The sequence below is a fragment of the Antedon bifida genome, chromosome 11 (assembly GCF_963402885.1).
Source record: "Antedon bifida chromosome 11, ecAntBifi1.1, whole genome shotgun sequence".
NCBI lineage: Eukaryota > Metazoa > Echinodermata > Crinoidea > Comatulida > Antedonidae > Antedon > Antedon bifida.
Genome location: NC_136236.1, coordinates 3103515 through 3123959, shown reverse-complemented (window position 1 = coordinate 3123959; position 20445 = coordinate 3103515). Strand labels below are relative to the sequence as shown.

Below are 20445 nucleotides of genomic sequence, written 5' to 3'. Positions count from 1 at the left end.
TATTTATACGTGTATTACGTAATTCATCATTTCATCATAAATATCACATTAACCTTGTTAAAACCAAAAATGAATGCCATACACTTTTGTTTATGATTTAAGGTCCTGCCTAGGCCTGACATTTTCAATCCTCCAAATATCTCTCTTTCAAAAAAAAAAACAATTCATAAAAAAAATATCCGTAGAGGTTCGAACCCCAGCTGATAGCACTCAAAACTGAGAAGTACCCGTTGCACCACAAACTGAAACATGACTAAACAGCTGATAATAGTCTATTTATACGTGCATTACGTAATTGATCATTACGTCATAAATATTCTATTAACCTTGCTTAAAACCAAAATGATCAGTTAGCTCAGTCGTCTGAGCGTCGTGTTAACAACACGTATGTCGTGGGTTCGATTCCCACGCTGGTCGGTGGAATAGAGTTAAAGGCATGCGGCCACTGTGTTTGGGGTTCACAGAATTATACGTCCCCCTTTCCACCACACATCATGAGGCGACAACATCAATGCATCTGGTGATGTGCTGGAAACGACCCCAAAAGGCTGTGGCAGGGCCTTAGTGCTGAGGCAGGGAGAGCACATTTAACATCTTTTTTTTTTTTTTTTTTTTTCAACCCGTATTCGATCTCGTAAATTTTATGTTTGCCGCCCTCAATTTTAAAATAAATTGAATTTATATTTTCATCGCAGGTGTACGAAACGGTTTGGTATGCCGTGCGTTGTTATGCAATGGTTGTGCAGGTGTAGTGGGAAAGATGGTATTGTTAGTCATTCGCGGTCAACACGCCACACTGTTAAATTTTGATTTTGTTAATCAATGTTGCTACATTGGTAGCGAAATGTCCGATTCATGCAAGATATTGTATTGTAATATGTTATGAATAAACGTTTATGGTAGTTGGTGGGTAGCGGCCGCACCGTCCTCAGAATAAACATGTTTTTGAACAGATAGTTTGTCTCCGATGATTTTTGTATGGGGTTAATGGAGAGTGAAATAAGATCAAATTTAGAACATTTGTAAAGATGCCGATTTCTAGATCAATTTCGAAGCTTAGATTAATTCCGCCGCTGGGTAGGCCTTATACGAAGTCGAGTTTTAAGGTAGAAAACCCCACCTAAAATGTTGAAGTCGCATCTGGATAGTTGAAATTTTAACATTATCATAATTACCATAGGTATAGTAATAAGTATAAGTGCAATTCGGGGCTCTATTTTCATTATTAGCTCTGCCCCAACTTAATATTTAATTTCATATTTTAATGAATAGGTGTACTCTCCGGTGACACTAAATAAGTATTTATCTTAGACAAACGCAAGTTATTAAAATCCGATATGGCTTGAAACTAATTGTTATGGAGTAACCGATATTTAACATAGCCTATATACCTGGAAGTTTGAAATATTTTTGAAGTATTTTTTCTCGATGTTTTTGTATTTGACTATTTGTGCTCCACCACTGGCGCCAAATTGGATCCACTGGAGCACAGTGTATTAACATACGAAAAGATATTAACATTCAGTAACTTATTTGTTGGTGCCAAATCGTGTCCACTTGAGCATGTAGACCTATTAACATACGAAAAGACATTTAAACTTAAGTGACTTCAAATTAGGTCCACTTGAGCATAGTGTATTAACATACGAAAAGATATTGAAATTAAGTGATTTTATTTCTATTTTTATCACTGTGCTCCATTGGCGCCAAATTGGTCCACTTGAGCAGTTACCGTAGTACTATTTCTATTATTGAAGTTAATGAAGGCATAAATGGCGCTCCGTAGAAAAGTAGAGCATGCTCCAGTCGCCAGAATGACGCTCTGAATATACCTCTTGGAGAAGAGGGTACGTGTAGTTTAAAAGATTGCCCGAACTACATCTAGCCTAGGGATTGTGCCGGGCAGCCTTCTAGCCTAACAGTTTACCAATAATTAGTTAATATGTGGTATATGATGTACAATCAATAATATAAACTAATATTTTTACAGTATCGAACAAAATGCGTTTGAAATAATTATAATCGGCTAATAATATAAAGTTGGGCGGTTGAACACAACATGATTTCCTGGAAATTATCACGCATGCGTAACCGCCAAGTTTGAAAATCCAAACAACGTTTTTAAAAGTTGTTTTATTTCTTGATGTATTTGCTAATATTATAAGAATATAATTACAAAAATGGCTAGTGTTTTAGTAAGTAAAGTTTAGAGAATTCATTGTAGCAAACATGCACGCTGTCGTGCCTTTGTTTAGCATGAATTTTTAAAGTTTAGGCCTAACTAGGCTAAGTTTAGGCCTAACTAGGCTATTAGGCCAGACTATTCTAATCTAGTGTAGGCTAGCCTACTCTAGAGAGAGGCTAAACCAGCAGCAGACCAGAAAGAGAAGCATGTAGCCTAGGCCCTAGTTACTAGTAGTAGTTACGTGCGTAGCGTAGTAATTGTAGGAGGGCCTAGAGGTACTGGACATGCGAGCTAATCATAGTACCAACAAATATTATTATTATTATTATTTCCATCAAACATTAAGTGTAAGTATAGGCCTAGCCTACATCCAGACCCTTAATGATTGTTTTTTTCAGATTAAATTATAGTGTTGACTGAGTGAAACATATAATATTAATAATACATTTTCTGACTTTTTTACCCCAAATTTATAATTTCGAACTGGCTGCCTCTACGCCTAGCTAGTCGTAAATCCAATCCAGATTCTATATTTACGCCAATATTGCACCCCTATAGTTTTTGATAAAATACTAACTAATATGTTATGATATCGGTGGATTGTAAGCCAGCTGGATGGGTAGTATCTGGGTCTCGCAATGTAATGCTGTAGCGTTAGGCTAGGGTTCGAAACTCGTTTCTGGTATTTTTTTTTACATTTTTGTTTTACTCACCATCTTCTTTATTGACCATCGTCGTCATCATTTTCCTAGAGGGATGTTTTTTTTTCAGGTTACGAGGGCCTTGGCCTGAACGGGTCAATAGGCGTAGATATAGAATCTAGCTTGGATCTACGCCTAGGCGTAGATGCATCCACTGCGTAATAATTTTAGTTACGCCTGACCTAGGCAGCTGCACGTTTTACGATATTTTTTGTTTACACCTTTCTTATAAATCCATTCCATCCATGCATTGTCATTTGTGCTATTTCATCTATTATTTTTAGATTTAAAGATGTATTGTCCCCCTGAAAAATAATTTTTTACAACTTTTTTTGTTGAATATGCCATTTTAATGTCACATAATAGTTATTGACTTCGACCAAAAATTGGATCGAAAAAAAAAATTATTTACCTGAAAAAACTGGAATTTAAAGCAAAAAATGGTCAAATTGGCTGCCAGCCAATGAATTTTTGGTTGAATTTAACCATTTATCATGTAATTTTATAAGTGAAAAGTGATTTTTTTCCGTTTTTTTGTCTACGAAAGTGATTCACTTTATTAAAACTACAAAATAATCTTTTTAAAGTCTGATTTAATTAATCTTCATTTTTTTTTTTTTGGGGGACAATACATCTTTAATAAACTTAGTGCTTGTACATTAGTTCTCAATTAAATCCTCAATATATATTTTTTAGGAGGATCCAACAATGGAAAGGCATTTTAAAGGTCATCGTGACACCATCACAAGTGTGGACTTTAATCCAAATATGAAACAATTAGGTAAGTAATAATAAAGTAAGGTATACTATGCTCACGCTAACCATTCACGTTTTTGCAAATTACGATTGGAGTTGTCAATTTGCGAAAAAAAAAAAAAAATCATTCGCAAAACTTGGGAAAACTTCGTCTGCTTAGGCTTCAAATATTAAAGTTTTATGTAAACTACAACGACTTCGCCGCTGTCGCCAGCCTATAATAAGTGACAGCGATGTAGCTTACTTGCTATCAACAACGTTTTTTTCGCGTCACTCAAATAAATTAAAACAAGTTTTCCGTTAGGAGGCTTATTAATTGTACAGGCGAGTAGTTGTAAATCGTGTTATCTGTAAATGTACATGCGCCCGGCTAAGAAGAAATTATTTTATGAATCGACATGCGCAGTAATTGTAATTACGAACAAACAAACTGCGCATGTGTATAGATGAAAATATCGCGCAATAACAAACATGCTGCATGGACATTCCGACGTCGTAGTTCATTTGTGGTGTGTGTTTCGCGAGTGAATAAGAAGCATATAAAACACAAACGAAAACTATTAATTATTTTATATTGTTTGTGATAAAAAAACTTTATCCAGGCAGGCTGCATATGCTGATAATTGATAGAGGCCTTCATACATCATACATGACTCGGCTGTGGCATAGTCAACCATTGAATAGGCCTCCTATAGGCTATGGCCGTAGCGACTGGTATATATATACATATTTTAATGCGGTCATGTTTTATTTGTATTTTTTTAATCACAAATTTTGAATGAATAAAGATAAAAACAATACAAGACAACAACCTATATATTTATTTGATGTATCTACCAACAAATTTAGCCATTTTCATGGTTTTTAAAATTTGATAAAGAATTTTCAATTTTGCAGGAAAAAATCGGCGACCTTTCGCAAATTTTGCGAAAGAAAATTTGACCTTAGCGTAAGCGTAGATATACTTTGTAGTTTTATGCCATATTCTGCCAAGTCCTTGGATAAAATATCCCAGCTGCTCCCATGTTTTAATGATGCCAGAATAAGTATACAAAAAATAAACACACAACCCATACCCATTCATACCCCATTCCTATCCAGCTAAATACCAATACATTTTTAAACAATTTTATTTTGTACATATCCATAGCCTCTGGTTCAATGGATTCGTGTCTTATGGTCTGGAACTTTAAGCAACAAATGAGAGCTTACAGATTTGTTGGTCACAAGGTAATACATTCATTTATATCTACAGTACTTAATTTATAATATTTCTAATTTAATTATACGTAGATCTTCAGTTTGCAAAAGATCTCTTAGGTTGACCACTAATCCGTCTGCACTTTTTGTTCCACCCAGCCGCCTTAAGACCTATGGTGATCGAGCTTTTGCAGTTGCAGCTCCTAAACTGTGGAACAATCTTCCTGATCCTATTAAAAATGCATCCTCTATCGTAGTTTTCAAAACACTCTTAAAAACCCATCTTTTTTCTTTGTAATTTCTGTCTGTTTTTTCTCTCAGCGCTTTGGGACAATCTTTTGATTGTATAAGCGCTATATAAATCGAACAACATTACATATTATTAATAATACAGTTAATAATGTATGTGCTATGAAGTCTCTTATTCTCACAAAATGATTTAATTGATTATTGCACTACAAAGTGTATATAGAATCATGAGTACCCCCTCTATTGTTGCATTTTACTGTTTAAAAGAAAGATAGTTTGTATTTTTGTTTATTTTAACTATTGCAAGCATCCATACTCAAATTTACTAGAATTGGACTGAGAAAGTTTTAGGCTACATTAAAAAACCGCCCTGGGGTGGGTATCTATTGCTACAATTTATTACAATTTAAACATACAGTGTATAATTAATATTGTCCATTTAAGAAGAAAAAATGTCCACAGTATATCCTGCCATTATACATTTGTGCTTACTTCTCTATATAAAATGTTTTCTGTTAGAATTCCACAGTAGGCAAATCCTACTGTATGTTGTGCCTAGTATAGTATAGTATACTGTAGTCCTTCACAATACACTGGATGTTGTGTATGTAAATTATCAAACCTTCACATGCTAAATCTAGATTTTAAAGGTCTATCGGAAACTAGTGCCATAAGTATGGAACCAATGTTAATATTATCTAGCTGCATAGTGGCGCCAACGCCTAAGACAGATCATTCATTTAGGTCCTGTATCCTCTAAAAAGTTCAATGTCGTGTTTCCAACACTAAAATCCATGATTCATGTTTACAAACTTGCTGCTAATTTATACTCTCCTCATTACAGTTCGACTCCGTAATTAGCACGGTTTTCGATGTAGATCATGGTCGTAGGCTGACTGGTGCCGGCCCGATACACTTGTCACATCCCGGAAAACATATTTGAAAAGGATGAAAAATTGAAATCATATTCAGACTCTATTTCGAGACATTTTTATCGCCATCCTTGGTTATTAATTATCTTTCATTGATAAGGTTGCATACATTAAATTTCTATATACTGTAAATGTAAAATATAAATGGATAGGGATACTTTATGTAGCTAGTAGAATAGAGTAAACCTTGTGTTGCCCACATCCCGTTGTGTCTCTAGTGTGAACCAACCTTTAGGATAAATGAGAATAGGTCCAGTTTGCCCCAGTTCACAGCAGTTTGACTGCCTATCCTTTAAGTTTTAAGACTTTTTGCATTTTATATATTCATAACCATTTTAATATACACATTTTACACTGCACAGTTTTTAAATGTGTGTTATGAATAGATTAGGTATATGAGTACATTATTTATAGATTGTAAACATTCAATTTCTATTTTGGTTGGAATCAATGTAGTACACACAGCATGTAATTAAGGAAAGTACTTTCAAAATAAATTTTTAGATTTTGAAAATGTCAAAGTTCAAACATGCAATTTCTATTTTAAAATGAATAATTTTAAACACAGTTTTTGATTATGAACATCCTATCCTAAAAATTAATGTCATAAAAATAATTATATTTTCATATTCAATTTAATTTTACAGTTTAGTTGTCCATTTATAGACTATGGAAGTGAAAGCATTTTCCGTTCAATTTTAGATTTTAAACATCCTACCCTAAAAAGAATGTCTTAGATTACAAGTAATTATAATTAATTAATTTTTAATTAACGAAGAATGCCATTAATTATAAAAGTGGCAGAAAGTTTCACTTTTCTTAAAAAATGTCTAATTTCGGCACTATTTTAATTTGAAGTCAAGAATGACTTTAATTAATGATTAATTCAAACCATTACTTTCTTTGATAAAAATACTTTTTCAACGCAGCGTAGAATGATTTTAATTTGTTAAAATGTACGCTGGAAGTAATCTATTTTGATACGTTTCCGTTCGCGATCTCAAAATATCGGTTACCTACCTCGTAGGAACTCGGTACTGCTGAGTACTGAACTCGAATTACTCAGACATTTCCGTAAAATGATTTGTACAAAAAACGCGTAATAAATTAATCACTTCCACGTTGGTTAATTAGATTGGCGACTGTTAGTAGCTCCTGTAGACAAGTTCTGTATCCTTGCTTATAGCTATGTTAAGCTCTGTTTACACTATCAAACTAGTTTGACAAAAAAAATGTGATATGCTCAAATATGGTAGTGATATGCTCAAATATGGTAGTGATATGCTCAAATATGGTAGTGATATGTCCAAATATGGTAGTGATATCAGACATCATAGTGTCCATACAGTATATGAGCACATCACATTTTGTTGTCACATAAAGTTTGATAATGATAGTGTAGACAGAGCTTTAGTCTGATTTTATTTTGAAAATGCATTTAAATACATTAGTACTTAGAACTTTATGACAAAAAGCAATTACAATATTATATATATTATATATGAGCACATCACATTTTTTTGTCACATGAAGTTTGATAGTGTAGTCAGAGCTTTAATATTTCTAGCGGTTACTTACTACTGTCGAAAAACGACCAAATATACTTACACTCTTTCAATTTGAAAATGATGTGTATTTTTAGTATTCGTGTTGTGTAGGCTAATTGCTTTGACAGGTTGTTGGATTTTGGATAGAATTTAGACTCACTATTCATATGACAGTGCTTTGGCATTCAAAGTGTTAATGTGTCATTGTCTAATACTTGGCTACTGGGCTTGCGTAATGAGCAGCTACAAGGCTATCATTAATCAAGACAATTGTTGAAAAGTAGTGTTTCTGTATATTGCAACATCTTTATGTCCCATCCAAAGGACGAGGCTATAAGAATTTAACTGTAAGGATTCTTCTTTCTTGATTTCTATTCATCATTCATACACAATCATAAACATACATAAATAAGCATGATACAAAGAGAAAAAACAAAGAATGGAAATAGGAAATCTCAGAAGCATAGTTTATACAACTAGAAAGAAACCCCTGTTAAAAAACATAGTAAAAACCTATGCCTCTGTCTCACATGCTAGTCCAATTCCTATACCATTCATACCACTGTCTCGTTATGTTTGCACCTTTGTCCTGTATTCATGTTGTTTGTAATAATACTGCACTATGATTGACCGGTAAACAAGCTTTGCTCTTATGGTCATCCACACCAGCATTTGTTATAAATCTTTATTATGAATTTGAAATGGTAGTGAATAAATTGATACTTGATACACCATATCACTCTCTTTAATAGTGTTCTGTTAATAAAGTATAAAGTATATAATAAATGTTTTCTGTAGCAAAAATGTAAACTTTACAATCGATTGTAAGCTGTCCTATTGTGAGATATCAAGCCATACATAACTGAATAATCATATTTCATTTGATTCCATGTACAGTACTTTTAAAATATATATATTATTTTATTTGTATATTTTTTTAGATTATTTTATTTTTATTTTATTTTTGTAGGATGCTGTTCTATCAGTGAACTTCTCTCCCTCTGGTCATCTGGTTGCTTCTGCTTCCAGGGATAAGACTGTTAGATTGTGGATTCCCAGTGTGTAAGTAATTGAAACTAAATAAAAATGTGTTTTGTGAAGCTCTCTTTACAACTGCACTGTTTTTAAACAATCAAACCACTACGCGGTTACTGTCACTTCGTGGCATCCCACGACTAGTAAACTATTAAAGTAAAAGTGAGTTGTACAAACTAAACTATTGTTCGACAACCACATTGACGTAGTCGCTTAACAATGTCATGTGACATGGTTCAATGTTTGAGTGAATGTTCACATCAACTTGCAGTGGAATTTTAGATTAACAATGACACACGAATGATCCAATTTATAAGATCATTGATCCTTGCTTAATCCTACTTGAACATTATTAATTCCTTTAATCCCATCTTGGGATTTTTAAAATAACATTTATTGTAAACATTTCTTTTTAAGATTTAAAGCATTAGATATTGTATCATTCACCCATAGAAAAAAAATGTTATGTTTTTGTTTGCATTTATTAATAAATAAGTAAATACCATCAAAACAGTGGTATGTTTCGTGCATGATTTTACCAAAAAATTGTATCCAAAGAAAAAAAGAAAAAAAATGTACAAGATTAAACAAAAAATTAAAGAAAACGTAAGCTCTGTCTACACTATCAAACTAGTTTGACAAAATTAAAAAAAAAACAAATTTGTTAGTGATACCCAAATATGGTAGTGATATGACATCATCATGTCCTTATACATCACATTTTTTTTGCCACATAAAGTTTGATAGTGTAGACAAAGCTTTAAATAAAAGTATGGCACAAAATATTAAAAACAGGACTTTTAATACTATGATTTGTTTTTTTAGTAAGGGTGAATCAACTGTGTTCAAGGCCCACACCGCAACCGTACGTAGTGTCGAGTTCTCAAACTGCGGCCAGTACTTGGTCAGTGCTTCCGATGACAAGACTGTGAAGGTGTGTGTAATAAGATGTGGTTAACATGTAGTTGGTTATAATTAACCTGTCCCCTTTCTCTGATTTGAACACATCCGCAAAATGTGACATCCCCCTAGTTTTGATTTGTCACTTTTGGTTCCTTCCTTATTCTCAAGGTTAAGCAATGTGATTCACCATTGATTAATCATTTGTAAAATTCCTTTCTTTCTTTTTCATAAACCCACCCAATGTGTAGAGGTAACAGTATTTATAAGAACACTTTTGAAATTGTCAAGAAGAGCAAGGTTTCTTAAGCTCTGTCTACACTATCAAACTTTATGCCCATATGTAGACCATATCTGGGCATATCCCTACCATATTTGGGCACATCACACTAGTTTTGATAGTGTAGACAGAGCTTTCGATCTGAGGGAAGACCAAAGTTGTTCAGAATCTAGAAAAGAGTTAGGATTGAAACCAAACAGTCCGAGCAAAAAGTTGCCTGAAAAATAGATCATCCTTTAGTTGCTGCCATTGTTAAATTCTTTTAGAAATATAATTATTGAAATTATAATTTATAAGCATTTATACATTGGGATATCATATTTTTAGCTATATCAAATATTTTGACATCTCACAGTGAGTTGGCTGACTATTGGGCCAGATTTCGTCTAATTCTTATTCCTGTGGAAACGGAACAAGCTTTTAATTATTAGCTTAATTAATAATTACTCATCATATTGAATTAATTAAGTGAATTAACGAGTCATGTAAATGGGTAATTTTTTATATATTGATCGATCGATTGCTTTATTGATTAATTTGCTATTATGTAATGGTACACATACGGTATGGAAACTACATTGCCTACAGTCACATCAGCTTCCCTTTTTAATTCATTCTCTACATACACTATGTCTTTGAATTATTTTTATTATATTGTTAATGTTTTTCTACTGAACCACTTTGGAAATCAATGCTTTAGCACTGAAAGTGTCATTCAGTACAAAGACAGAATAGATAAGTATACACACATGAAAATAGACTAGAACCCCTCCTTTGGGACACCTATTAACCGTGTTAAATGTTTCTGTATGTTAATAGGACACGCCTATCATATGGAAACTTTGTTTGGTCCCAAAGGTGTCCCCTTAATAGGGGTTCTACTTTATTATCTAATTTTTCTAATCCTAATATAATTAAGATTTTGCATGCCCTTAATTTTTTTAGCAAAAAATAACTAAAACAAACTGTTTTTACAATAATTTTAGATATGGACAGTTCACAGACAGAAGTTTCAGTTTTCGTTAAGCCAACATATGAATTGGGTTCGCTGCGCGAAGTGGTCTCCTGACGGCCGATTGATCGTTTCAGGAAGTGATGATAAAACCGTCAAAATCTGGGATAAGACCTCGAAGGAGTGTATCCATACATTCTTTGAACATGGAGGGTAAGCTTTGATTGATATTATTTTATTTTCACATCATCCAACAGAAAGAACACAACTGACCAATTACAGAATGGGAACCAATTGCTTTCTAAACCAAGTCTCATATGGGGTTATGTTGGCACTGTATTGGCTGTCAGAAAAAATTCTGGGACTCTGACAGGATTTGAACAAAGGAACCTGGCTTTTATAAGCAAGCATTTCAAGCACCAATCCACAGTGCCACTGTTTAGAAGATTTGCGAAAATCCATGCCATCTTATATGTACTCATTCTAGTCTAATTATTAAAGCTACACTACTACATTCACATCTAACTATAATCCTGTGAATTGACAAAAATGCTATTTTGCTGTAATGCCTCAACATAACATCACTCTACTGTATGTTATTGTTAGTTTTACAGTAATTTAGATAAGCTAAATTAAGCAACAATCCATTCTGCCATGTCTGTCAGTTTTCATGTTGGTCACAGGTTGTTTTTATACTTTTTCTGAGAAAATTACGTCAAAGCCTGAATGGATTAGTGTTTATTGCCTCATTATATTAACACCTGCGAAAAAATAGTTTACCAGTAGGCCTAAACAAATAGACAGAATGATGATTGTTACTGACGTTATTTAATTAACGAATTAAAATAGCTTTAAATCTTTATGAGGAAGCATATTCTCAGAAATAACATTATGTCACCAGAAAAAATAATATTGTTGTATAATTTACTGTATAATTAGCATTTAAAAGATGATAACCTTTTTTTAACAAGTTAATGACAAAAAATGATTAAATTATTAATCAAATATTTTTAAAAATGGAAAAATTATATCGTATACATTGTCATAAATACATGTTATCTAAAATATTTACATTTTTTTCAGGTTTGTGAACTGCGTGGCATTTCATCCTAGTGGTACATGTATAGCGGCCGGAGGCACTGACAACACGGTTAAAGTTTGGGATATCCGTATGAACAAGTTACTACAACATTATCAAGGTATTGAAACATGTCAACATTATTCTACTGCAGTTACTGCAGTAACTACTGTAACAATGTATTATTTTTGTTTGTTTTATTGTAGAAGAAATTGAAGAAAAAAAGCCCAAACTGATTCTGTACTCATAAACATTAAACAAACAGTAAACTATACAACAATGTATTACAATACAAAATATATAAAGATACATATGAATTTTATTGTTTTGTTAAAGTCATTTTGTGTGTCATCTTGCTAATCTTTGTATCTGTTTATCTTTCCAATTTTATCATGTGTACCATTATCATTACCATTGACATATTTAATTCTTGGTTTTAGAGATTATCGTTATTTATAAAATGGTGTTATTATTTGTCTGTTTTTTAATACGCATGACCTAATTTAATGACATATGTATTATGTGTGGTCACAATTTAGACTCTTACAAGTCATGTTGAATGAATGCTATGTTTGTTTTTATTTTGACCTTTTCTATTTTCTGTCATCTCTTTCGATGGTTGTAAAATTAAATCTCTCAATCTTATTTTTAGTTCACAGTGGAGCTATAAATAGTGTATCGTTTCATCCCACTGGTAACTATCTTCTCTCTGCTTCAAATGACTCGACGCTCAAAGTACTGGATTTGTTGGAAGGACGTCTGTTCTATACTTTACATGGACACCAGGTAAGAGGAGTATAGCTCATATCACCCGTAACAGTACTCGTAATTTTTACCTCCGCCAGAATGACGAGCGTTAAGAGGTCAATCGCATCTGTTTGTGTTTGTTTGTTTCTTTATTTGTTAATTAGCAGGATTACTCAAAAAGTTATTGCGCGATTTTCATAAGATTTTAAAGGATGGTTTCATAGCGGTACTGATATTCCATTATCATGTCCATATATGGGTACATCACATTTTGTTGTCACATAAAGTTTGATAGTGTAGACAGAGCTTAAGGATGATACTACCAGTGCTATTGTTGTGCTTAATATTACAGGGAGCAGCTACTGCAGCGGCATTCTCAAGAACTGGAGATTACTTCGCATCAGGAGGAGCTGATGAACAAGTAGGTATACGATTTGTTACTGGACTGTGTCAATTCACAACTACTGACTCATCGTAATATAAATCGGTATTATACAAGAGAACCTCTCATTTTGGACACCCCTATTAAAGGGACACTTTGAAGTGAATGAGGGACATGTCTGTTCCAACACTATGGCCAATCATTATTAAAGGGACAATTGAAGTGAATAAGGGACATGTCATGTCCAACACTATGACCAATCCTTATTAAATGGACACTTTGTTGAGTACCTAAGCTGTAGGCCCCTTATTAGGGAATCAACTCTACAACAGTAATGCTCAGTTAATGCTCACCTGTTTATTGTTACATTTTATTTATTTATAACATTTATATTTAAATACTATTTAGATTAAATGGATTAATTTCCTGCAATGTTTTGCTATTACTATTTTTATAACTGTTATACAGTACAAGGCAGAAAACAAAAGTGAAACCCACACACACACATCTTGCATTGATGTACGTGTACAGACACGCCTGCCAACAATATCTATATTTGTACATTTTTTTAATAACTCATTAATTAACTTCCTACAACTTAGTAACTTGCATATGCCTGACCTCTGAATTAACTAATCAATATAGTATGATTTTTAAGAATTTGTAATTGGCAATTCTAGCGATGCGCCTAAATAAGGAATAAATATCAAAATACAAGCATAAGTATAATAGAATAAGTATAATGAAAAAAATGATAGAGGCCAAGAAGAATACGTTGATAAATTCATCGTTTTTTATATTTCCTATAGTATAATAATATGCATTTCCCAAAGAAATTAAACCATCCAAACAGTTTATGTCAAATTACTAACAAATTTATACATGACTAATATAACAATAATATTATTGTGATTAGTCTTATAAATAATATGAAATGTGCACGTTTTAAAGTATATAGTATTGCAAATCTCTTGTATTTATTTTAAGGTAATGGTTTGGAAAACAAACTTTGACCAGATTGACTACAATGAGGTCTTAGAATCGCACAAAGCACGCACTCAGGGACAGACAGCACCACCACATATACACGACATCCACCCACGGTCACCACTGTACCGCTCTACAACCACGCAAAATCCAACGGATGTGAATGCAAGCAGAGGGCCTAAGAATATGACTGTAGGAACTCCTAATGTTACTAACATAGGACCAGCACTGTTTTCTCAACCACAGGTATGTAGGCCGACTCCATTATTCTATTAAGCCTATTTTTTACTAGGTGAATGTATTTTATATGTATTCTCACAAATTGTGCTATCCTATTATTTTCCCCTACAAGAGTATATAAATATGAATTTTATTTTTGTCACATTGTCTGCTGCGCTGTTCTATTTGCGTGAGTGCTTAGTTGCGCAATTTTACGGTTCGCAAAAAGTAGAAACTGTTCAAACTACTAATTTTGTTGAAACAAAAAATTTTAACAAATTATTTTTATATTTTAGTTGATTTATTTTTTTCAAGTGCTGTGATTTTGAGTTTTGTTTTCATTGTGAGTTCACTCTCTAGTTTATTATATAACCTCTCTGACTTTAAATCATCTCTAATACTGTTGAGAATGAAATACCAAAGTAATTATTGATTGAAGAGGGAACAATGAGACATGGATGTTAAATGTGCATCCAATGATAAATATACTCTTAGCATAGTAGCAGTAATCCCAGCCAAAGGGGTGATATTACAACACATTAGCATAACTAGGCCGTAATGATTATAATCGTTATTGATTGGTCTACGAGAAATCCCGCAAGGTAAACTTAAATATACTAGACGACTATGTGTTGAAGACCTTGTGGCTACTACTAAGTACTTGGGGAAAATGTTCATAATCTGTTTTGCCCAAATCCACATTCGCAACTCATGTTTTAAGTATATTCTGTAATCAAGTTTCCTTATAAGCCTACCCATACTATCTGTTTTATTTTGACGCTTGTGTCTGTATTGTAATACTTTAACCAGGTCGTACTTTTAAGTCCTTTTTTATTCTAATTCGTGACCATATCAGTTTAGTTTAGTTGTTGGTTTTCCTGTTCATTCTTGCAAGTTTCTATAGTTTTTACTGCGATAGGCGCACTAGTCCTGATATGGCCGAAACTCAACTGGTTATTTACCGAAGTTTAAACCCTTGTTAGCGATGAGGGCGTCTCCTCATACTTCAGTTTGCGTTCTGCTGCTGTCTCACATTATTCACTTGTTTTCAACGAGTTTTTGGGCTTTGTATTTATTTCTTTGAGTTAGTTGCAAAGATAACACTGCTCTTCCAAGAGGACAGGACAAGCATATCTTTAAAACAACTTCAACTAATAAATTAAAAACTTATAAATTCATAACCAATGACCTTTAAATTGGTCACGGACATCTATTCATCACAGGTTATTTCTGTTATATTAAGATAGTTAGATCATGTGGTTAAACATATTTGTAAATGTTTAAAAACTAATTTATTCTATTAGCCTGACCACACATCTGTACATCTAAAAGACTATTAAATTAACAAACTGCTTTTGATGAGACATTTGCCCACGTCTTACAAGCCACCTAATAATTATATTAACATTTGTCAATTATTGAGTTCGTACCACGCATTGTCTATTGTTAAAATAGCGTTGCTCATTATATCAAGTTTATTTGTGATTTCAATCACGTATCCGGTATTTACGTGCCTAAATAAAGGACTAATCAACCACGTGCTTGCATGATCGTATATAAACATTAATTTAGCTAATTCTGACGAATGTTGTTTTAACATTTCTTTAATTAATCTTATTAATGGCTTCAACCACGGTTTTGCCATTTGTTATTGTCATTTAGGACATTGGCTTTTACAAATTCTATTTTTGAAATTGTTAATTATTCATTACAATTAAAATGTAATGTTAAGAAGGAAACCACCAGAATATATATTATTTTTAGATTTATACAAAATTCCACTTTCTAATGAAAAGTACAAAAATATAATATTAGTAATTTCATCAGAAAATGCAATATTTATATAATTGTTCTTTATTTAACCATAACGGTAATTACTATTACAAATATATTTATATAAAACTACTATAAAGCTCTGTCTACACTACCAAACTTTATGTAAACAAATTTATATAAAACTACTATATTTAAAGCTCTGTCTACACTATCAAACTTTATGTGATGTGCCCATTTATAGCCATGATGATGTCATATTACTACCATATTTGGGCATATGACTACCATATTTGGGCACATCACACTTTTTTTGTCAAACTAGTTTAATAGTGTAGACAGAGCATTAGAAATTCTCTCAAAGAATTTATTATATTTTCTCTATCAGGTCGACATTAAAATTATTTAAATGTTTGTAATTTATTTATTTCCGTAATTATTTGTTTGTATCCTGTACAAATGACTCATAAGTTAATTGACCTAACTGAATTAATTTACAAGCACCGCAGACAGACATCGTCTTCAAGTCTTGTCAGATCGCCTAAAGCATGGCGACAACATAACGTTTCAAAGAAAGTTAAATATAGGTATTAAAGTGTGCTCTATAGTATACTTAGATAGCGATGTTGTTTGGCTAATGTATGCGACATTGCGGCTACGTATACATCATGGGAAAAAAAGATATCGTATGTCAAGTCTTCTAATTTTAAAAACTTGCCAACTGCATTATTTTTTAAGGAATTTTAAATTCCATTTTTTACATCTGTGAACTAACATTTTAACATTGGATCCGTTCATACTTAGTTTTTTACCTGTGTAAGTTGGTTCCAGGGAAGAGTACAATTTCACCCTTTTCTGGTTCCTACCAAGGCAATATCTATAGATCTAGATCTATAGAACACTGAGCCCGCCGCTCCAAGATAGGAACTCGTAACAGTCCGTTGATCTTATGTCTGGCTGCGACAAATACCAACAGTAATGCACTATGTACATATTCTCCATGGCGCGCGGTGTCTATTAAGTAGTGTGGAACTGATCGTGTCGCAGCCACAGATAAACTCTTTGATTTTCACGGCTCAGCATGCTGTTGTTAGATTGCCTTGTTCCTACCAACTAAAGTTAGCGATAAATGTAAAACCAACTTACCTGTACTGGATAAATAAGCCTCAAAAACCGAATGTTCCATTTAACGTTCCATTCTATCGTTCTATTTAACTTTCCATTCTATCATTCCAGACGGACAAGCCATCACTTTCAATGTTTGGCATTACATCTGCTGACCAAGAGAGCAGAGGATTAGAAGGAAGAGGTCATCCTGATGCATCAATGATTCAAGGATCTGCCACGGCACCTCTGGAAGTAAAAGAGATGCCACCAGGACTTTCAAAAACTCTGGAGACTATTGTTGGCCAATTGGACGTTCTGACCCAGGTTTGATAAAATATATCCAATTTGACCTAACATACAGATAGTAATAGAATTACCTCATATACAATTTTTGGATTGTTGGGATAAATATGTTTTTATGGGAAAAGTAATTAAAACAAATCAAGAATGTGTGTATACAGTCTACTCTCCCAAAACCAAACTTTCCTTGAGGTACAAAATGTCCCAAATTCTTTTTACCATCAAACATATTAGGTCAGTGCAAGAGGTAATGTTATTTATACAGCGCATTTCAAGAGTTAATATAACATTTCACAAACAATGTCGTCTCAATGCGCTGTGGAATTAGGTGTACACTTTTCAAAAACATTCTTCTCAGGGTCCCGTCATGTCGGTGCTGCCAACTACAGAGTGTCTGGTATTAAGATAGTGGACTAAACTCATATCATTATGTATTTATATGTTTTTTTTTTTACAGACTGTTAACATTCTTGAGCAACGGCTGACCATGACCGAAGACAAATTGCGTGAAGTACTGGACAACCAACAGAAGATCACTCTACAAGTACGGCCTACAGAATGAGATACGTCTTCTTATTTCACCGCTGCCATCAAAATATGCTGGAGTTCCAAAGACCAACTTATCTTTGCATTATCACTGTTACCATCAAAATGAAGAGATTTTATTGGAGCGGTTTTGCTAAAAGTTTGTAAGACTCTTCAATTATTATTTCACCTGTTATTGTAATTTGTTTATTGTTTAGCACAATTCTCTGCTATGCACTATCAATATCTGTTAAGTATTATAGGAAAATTCTGTAATACGGTGTCACATTTATCACATGTGGCGACTGTATTATGCTAGGTTAGGTTTATGGCCTATGATACATATGTGACACTATATTACAAAATTTTCCTTATACTTGTATTAAATTATTCAATTTATTCAAAAAAGCCTCCAGAAATGTAGAGATACAGTACTTACAAAGTACAAAAGGAAAACAATACACAAAGTGGAAACAATTCAAGCTTAGTAGAACACCCACAATAAGAGTTTCAGATAATTGATATAGTCATTATTTCCAAGTGTGGGATCTCTTTCGAGTACAGTTGTAACGATGTCAGAAACACTGTATTACAGGACCTTCCTATGATACTGTACAAGTTATAGATATGTGACACTGTATTATAGGAGTTGCCTATGATACTGGGCAAATTATAGATACATCGGCTATATCGTTGATGATCAAACATTTTGTTTATATGTAAATGACATTCTCGTTGAAGCTTGCTTCAAGCAAATATGTAAAACATAAAGTGACTCCCACGTACATAACACCTACATATTCCATTAATCTACTGCGTTCAGTAACAGTGAGCGTTATTTACTGCAGACTTGATTTATTGGCGTACCATACTTTGGACATTTAACATGTGTAATCGACACCTTTAACATTTCACACATGCTCTGCCCACATCGCCAGACATGTATGACAAGCCCAGCGGTCATTTATTTCAAATTGAGATATTATTATTTGTTATCTTCACTGTTCAACATTCATGTATTGCAAACATTATTTGTGTGCACTTTAGCATTTCTAACATTAGCTTTGAATTTCAGATGAAGATCTAAAATAAAAAAAATACCCACTTTGTTTTAAATCTTTCCAAAAGGGGAAAAATACAGAGCTAGCAAATAGTAGTGTTAAAAACAATATAAAACATTCCATATTTACATTTCATAAATTTGATAAAATTACAATTTAGGAATGACAAATTATACTGACCCTTTTAAATTTTGTTGTGAGTTTAGTTTTGAACACCTTTTTTGGCCATCAGAAAAATCCTGGAGTGACAGAGATAGGAATTGAACCAACACCTTTGCGATTAGTAAGCAATCGTGTAAACCACCAAACTACAGTGCCACTAAATGCGACCTGACCTTTATTAACAATCCTTTAATTATAAATCTGTAAAAAAATTCATAGCATCAACAATTAAGTTGTCGTCTTTAGGGAAACATTTCTATATTAATAATAACACCCACATAATATCTAGACAGTGTATAGCTGTTTTATTATTTATTAACTATCTTCTATCATAGTAACAGTAACATATTCATTTTCCCATTTATCTATCTGAGGCTCCTTTTCTCTTCCTTCCCCCACCCCCTCTTTTGGGACAACCCTTATTAAAAAGACACTGTCCCATGAAACAAGAGGCCATATGACACTACACCTATTCAATGGACACTATTAGGTGACCTTTTGTGGGGTCATAAAGATGTCCCCTTAATAGAGGTTCTTCTATAGTACAATTAGTACTTTAGTATTTTTTTTTTCAAATCATTATTTTGCACATTCTTTACGTAGATTTTTGTAAATATAATGTTAATATTGTAAATATAATAACTTTGATAAATGTTTTTTTTTCTATACTGTATTTTGAATACAAATTGTACATATATATTTGATTTAGTATGAAAAGGTGCGACAAAATGGAAACACTATGCAAATGTTTATGGTAAACTATTTAAATAAAATATATAAATATTTGAGAATGACTCTTCTATAGATTTGATATACCTGTGCTGGAGTATTGTATGCACATTGCACTAACTGTACATTTACAAAGAGAACAAAGAATTACATTTGTTTTCTACCTCTATGATTAAATTTAAATTTGTTGTTAAGATAATGTTTCTTTTTTTATTATTAAATATTATTTTCTTTAAAATATTTATTATTTTCTTTTTATTCGATAACATTATTCAATATTCGGGTGCTGTAGACAAATAAAAAAGTTCCGGAAAAGTTTGAATTTTTGGTGGAAGATTGCGAACCAAATTATCGTCAGTTTGATTCTATTTTCAAGTAAATTCCAATTTTCATTTTATGAATTCTTACACTACACAGCGTGTAGGGCTTATAAGTTACAGATTCATAAATTCTAACAAGATTTACTTAAAACCATTGTTATTGCTAACAATTGTGGTTTTTGCATTTGTGGTTTTGTATCGTTGTTTTCCTGGTAACTGAACGTAATGGAAGTGTCCTCAAACAACACAACACTGCTATTTACATTTTGTTTTGTCTCTCTGTCTAAAGTAACCTTCCGTTTCTATCTTTTAATTATT

General features: G+C 32.8%; 1 protein-coding gene across 2 annotated transcripts; it reads left to right on the top strand.

Moving 5' to 3' along the window:
- Window positions 1-1816: 1816 nt before the first annotated feature.
- LOC144855813 (uncharacterized) lies at window positions 1817-19965 on the top strand. Of its 2 annotated transcripts, none has more exons than XM_078713755.1 (12): window positions 1817-1847; window positions 3583-3667; window positions 4793-4872; window positions 8541-8632; window positions 9431-9539; window positions 10772-10950; window positions 11821-11936; window positions 12468-12601; window positions 12915-12983; window positions 13932-14177; window positions 17160-17354; window positions 17788-19965. In XM_078713755.1, exons 2-12 carry the CDS (start codon window positions 3595-3597, stop codon window positions 17890-17892), a joined length of 1398 nt encoding a protein of 465 aa, XP_078569881.1. In that variant the 5' UTR covers window positions 1817-1847; window positions 3583-3594; the 3' UTR covers window positions 17893-19965. The 2 variants fall into 2 exon arrangements, with proteins under 2 accessions (XP_078569881.1, XP_078569880.1); XM_078713754.1 differs by lacking the exon at window positions 1817-1847 and adding an exon at window positions 2095-2195.
- Window positions 19966-20445: the final 480 nt, after the last annotated feature.

Bases quoted from the DNA above. Each gene is read 5' to 3' on its own strand.
- LOC144855813 (XM_078713754.1), top strand. The intron at 3,668-4,792 runs GTAAGTAATAAT...ACATATCCATAG, and splicing joins TCCAAATATGAAACAATTAG to CCTCTGGTTCAATGGATTCG. The intron at 12,602-12,914 runs GTAAGAGGAGTA...TTAATATTACAG, and splicing joins ATACTTTACATGGACACCAG to GGAGCAGCTACTGCAGCGGC.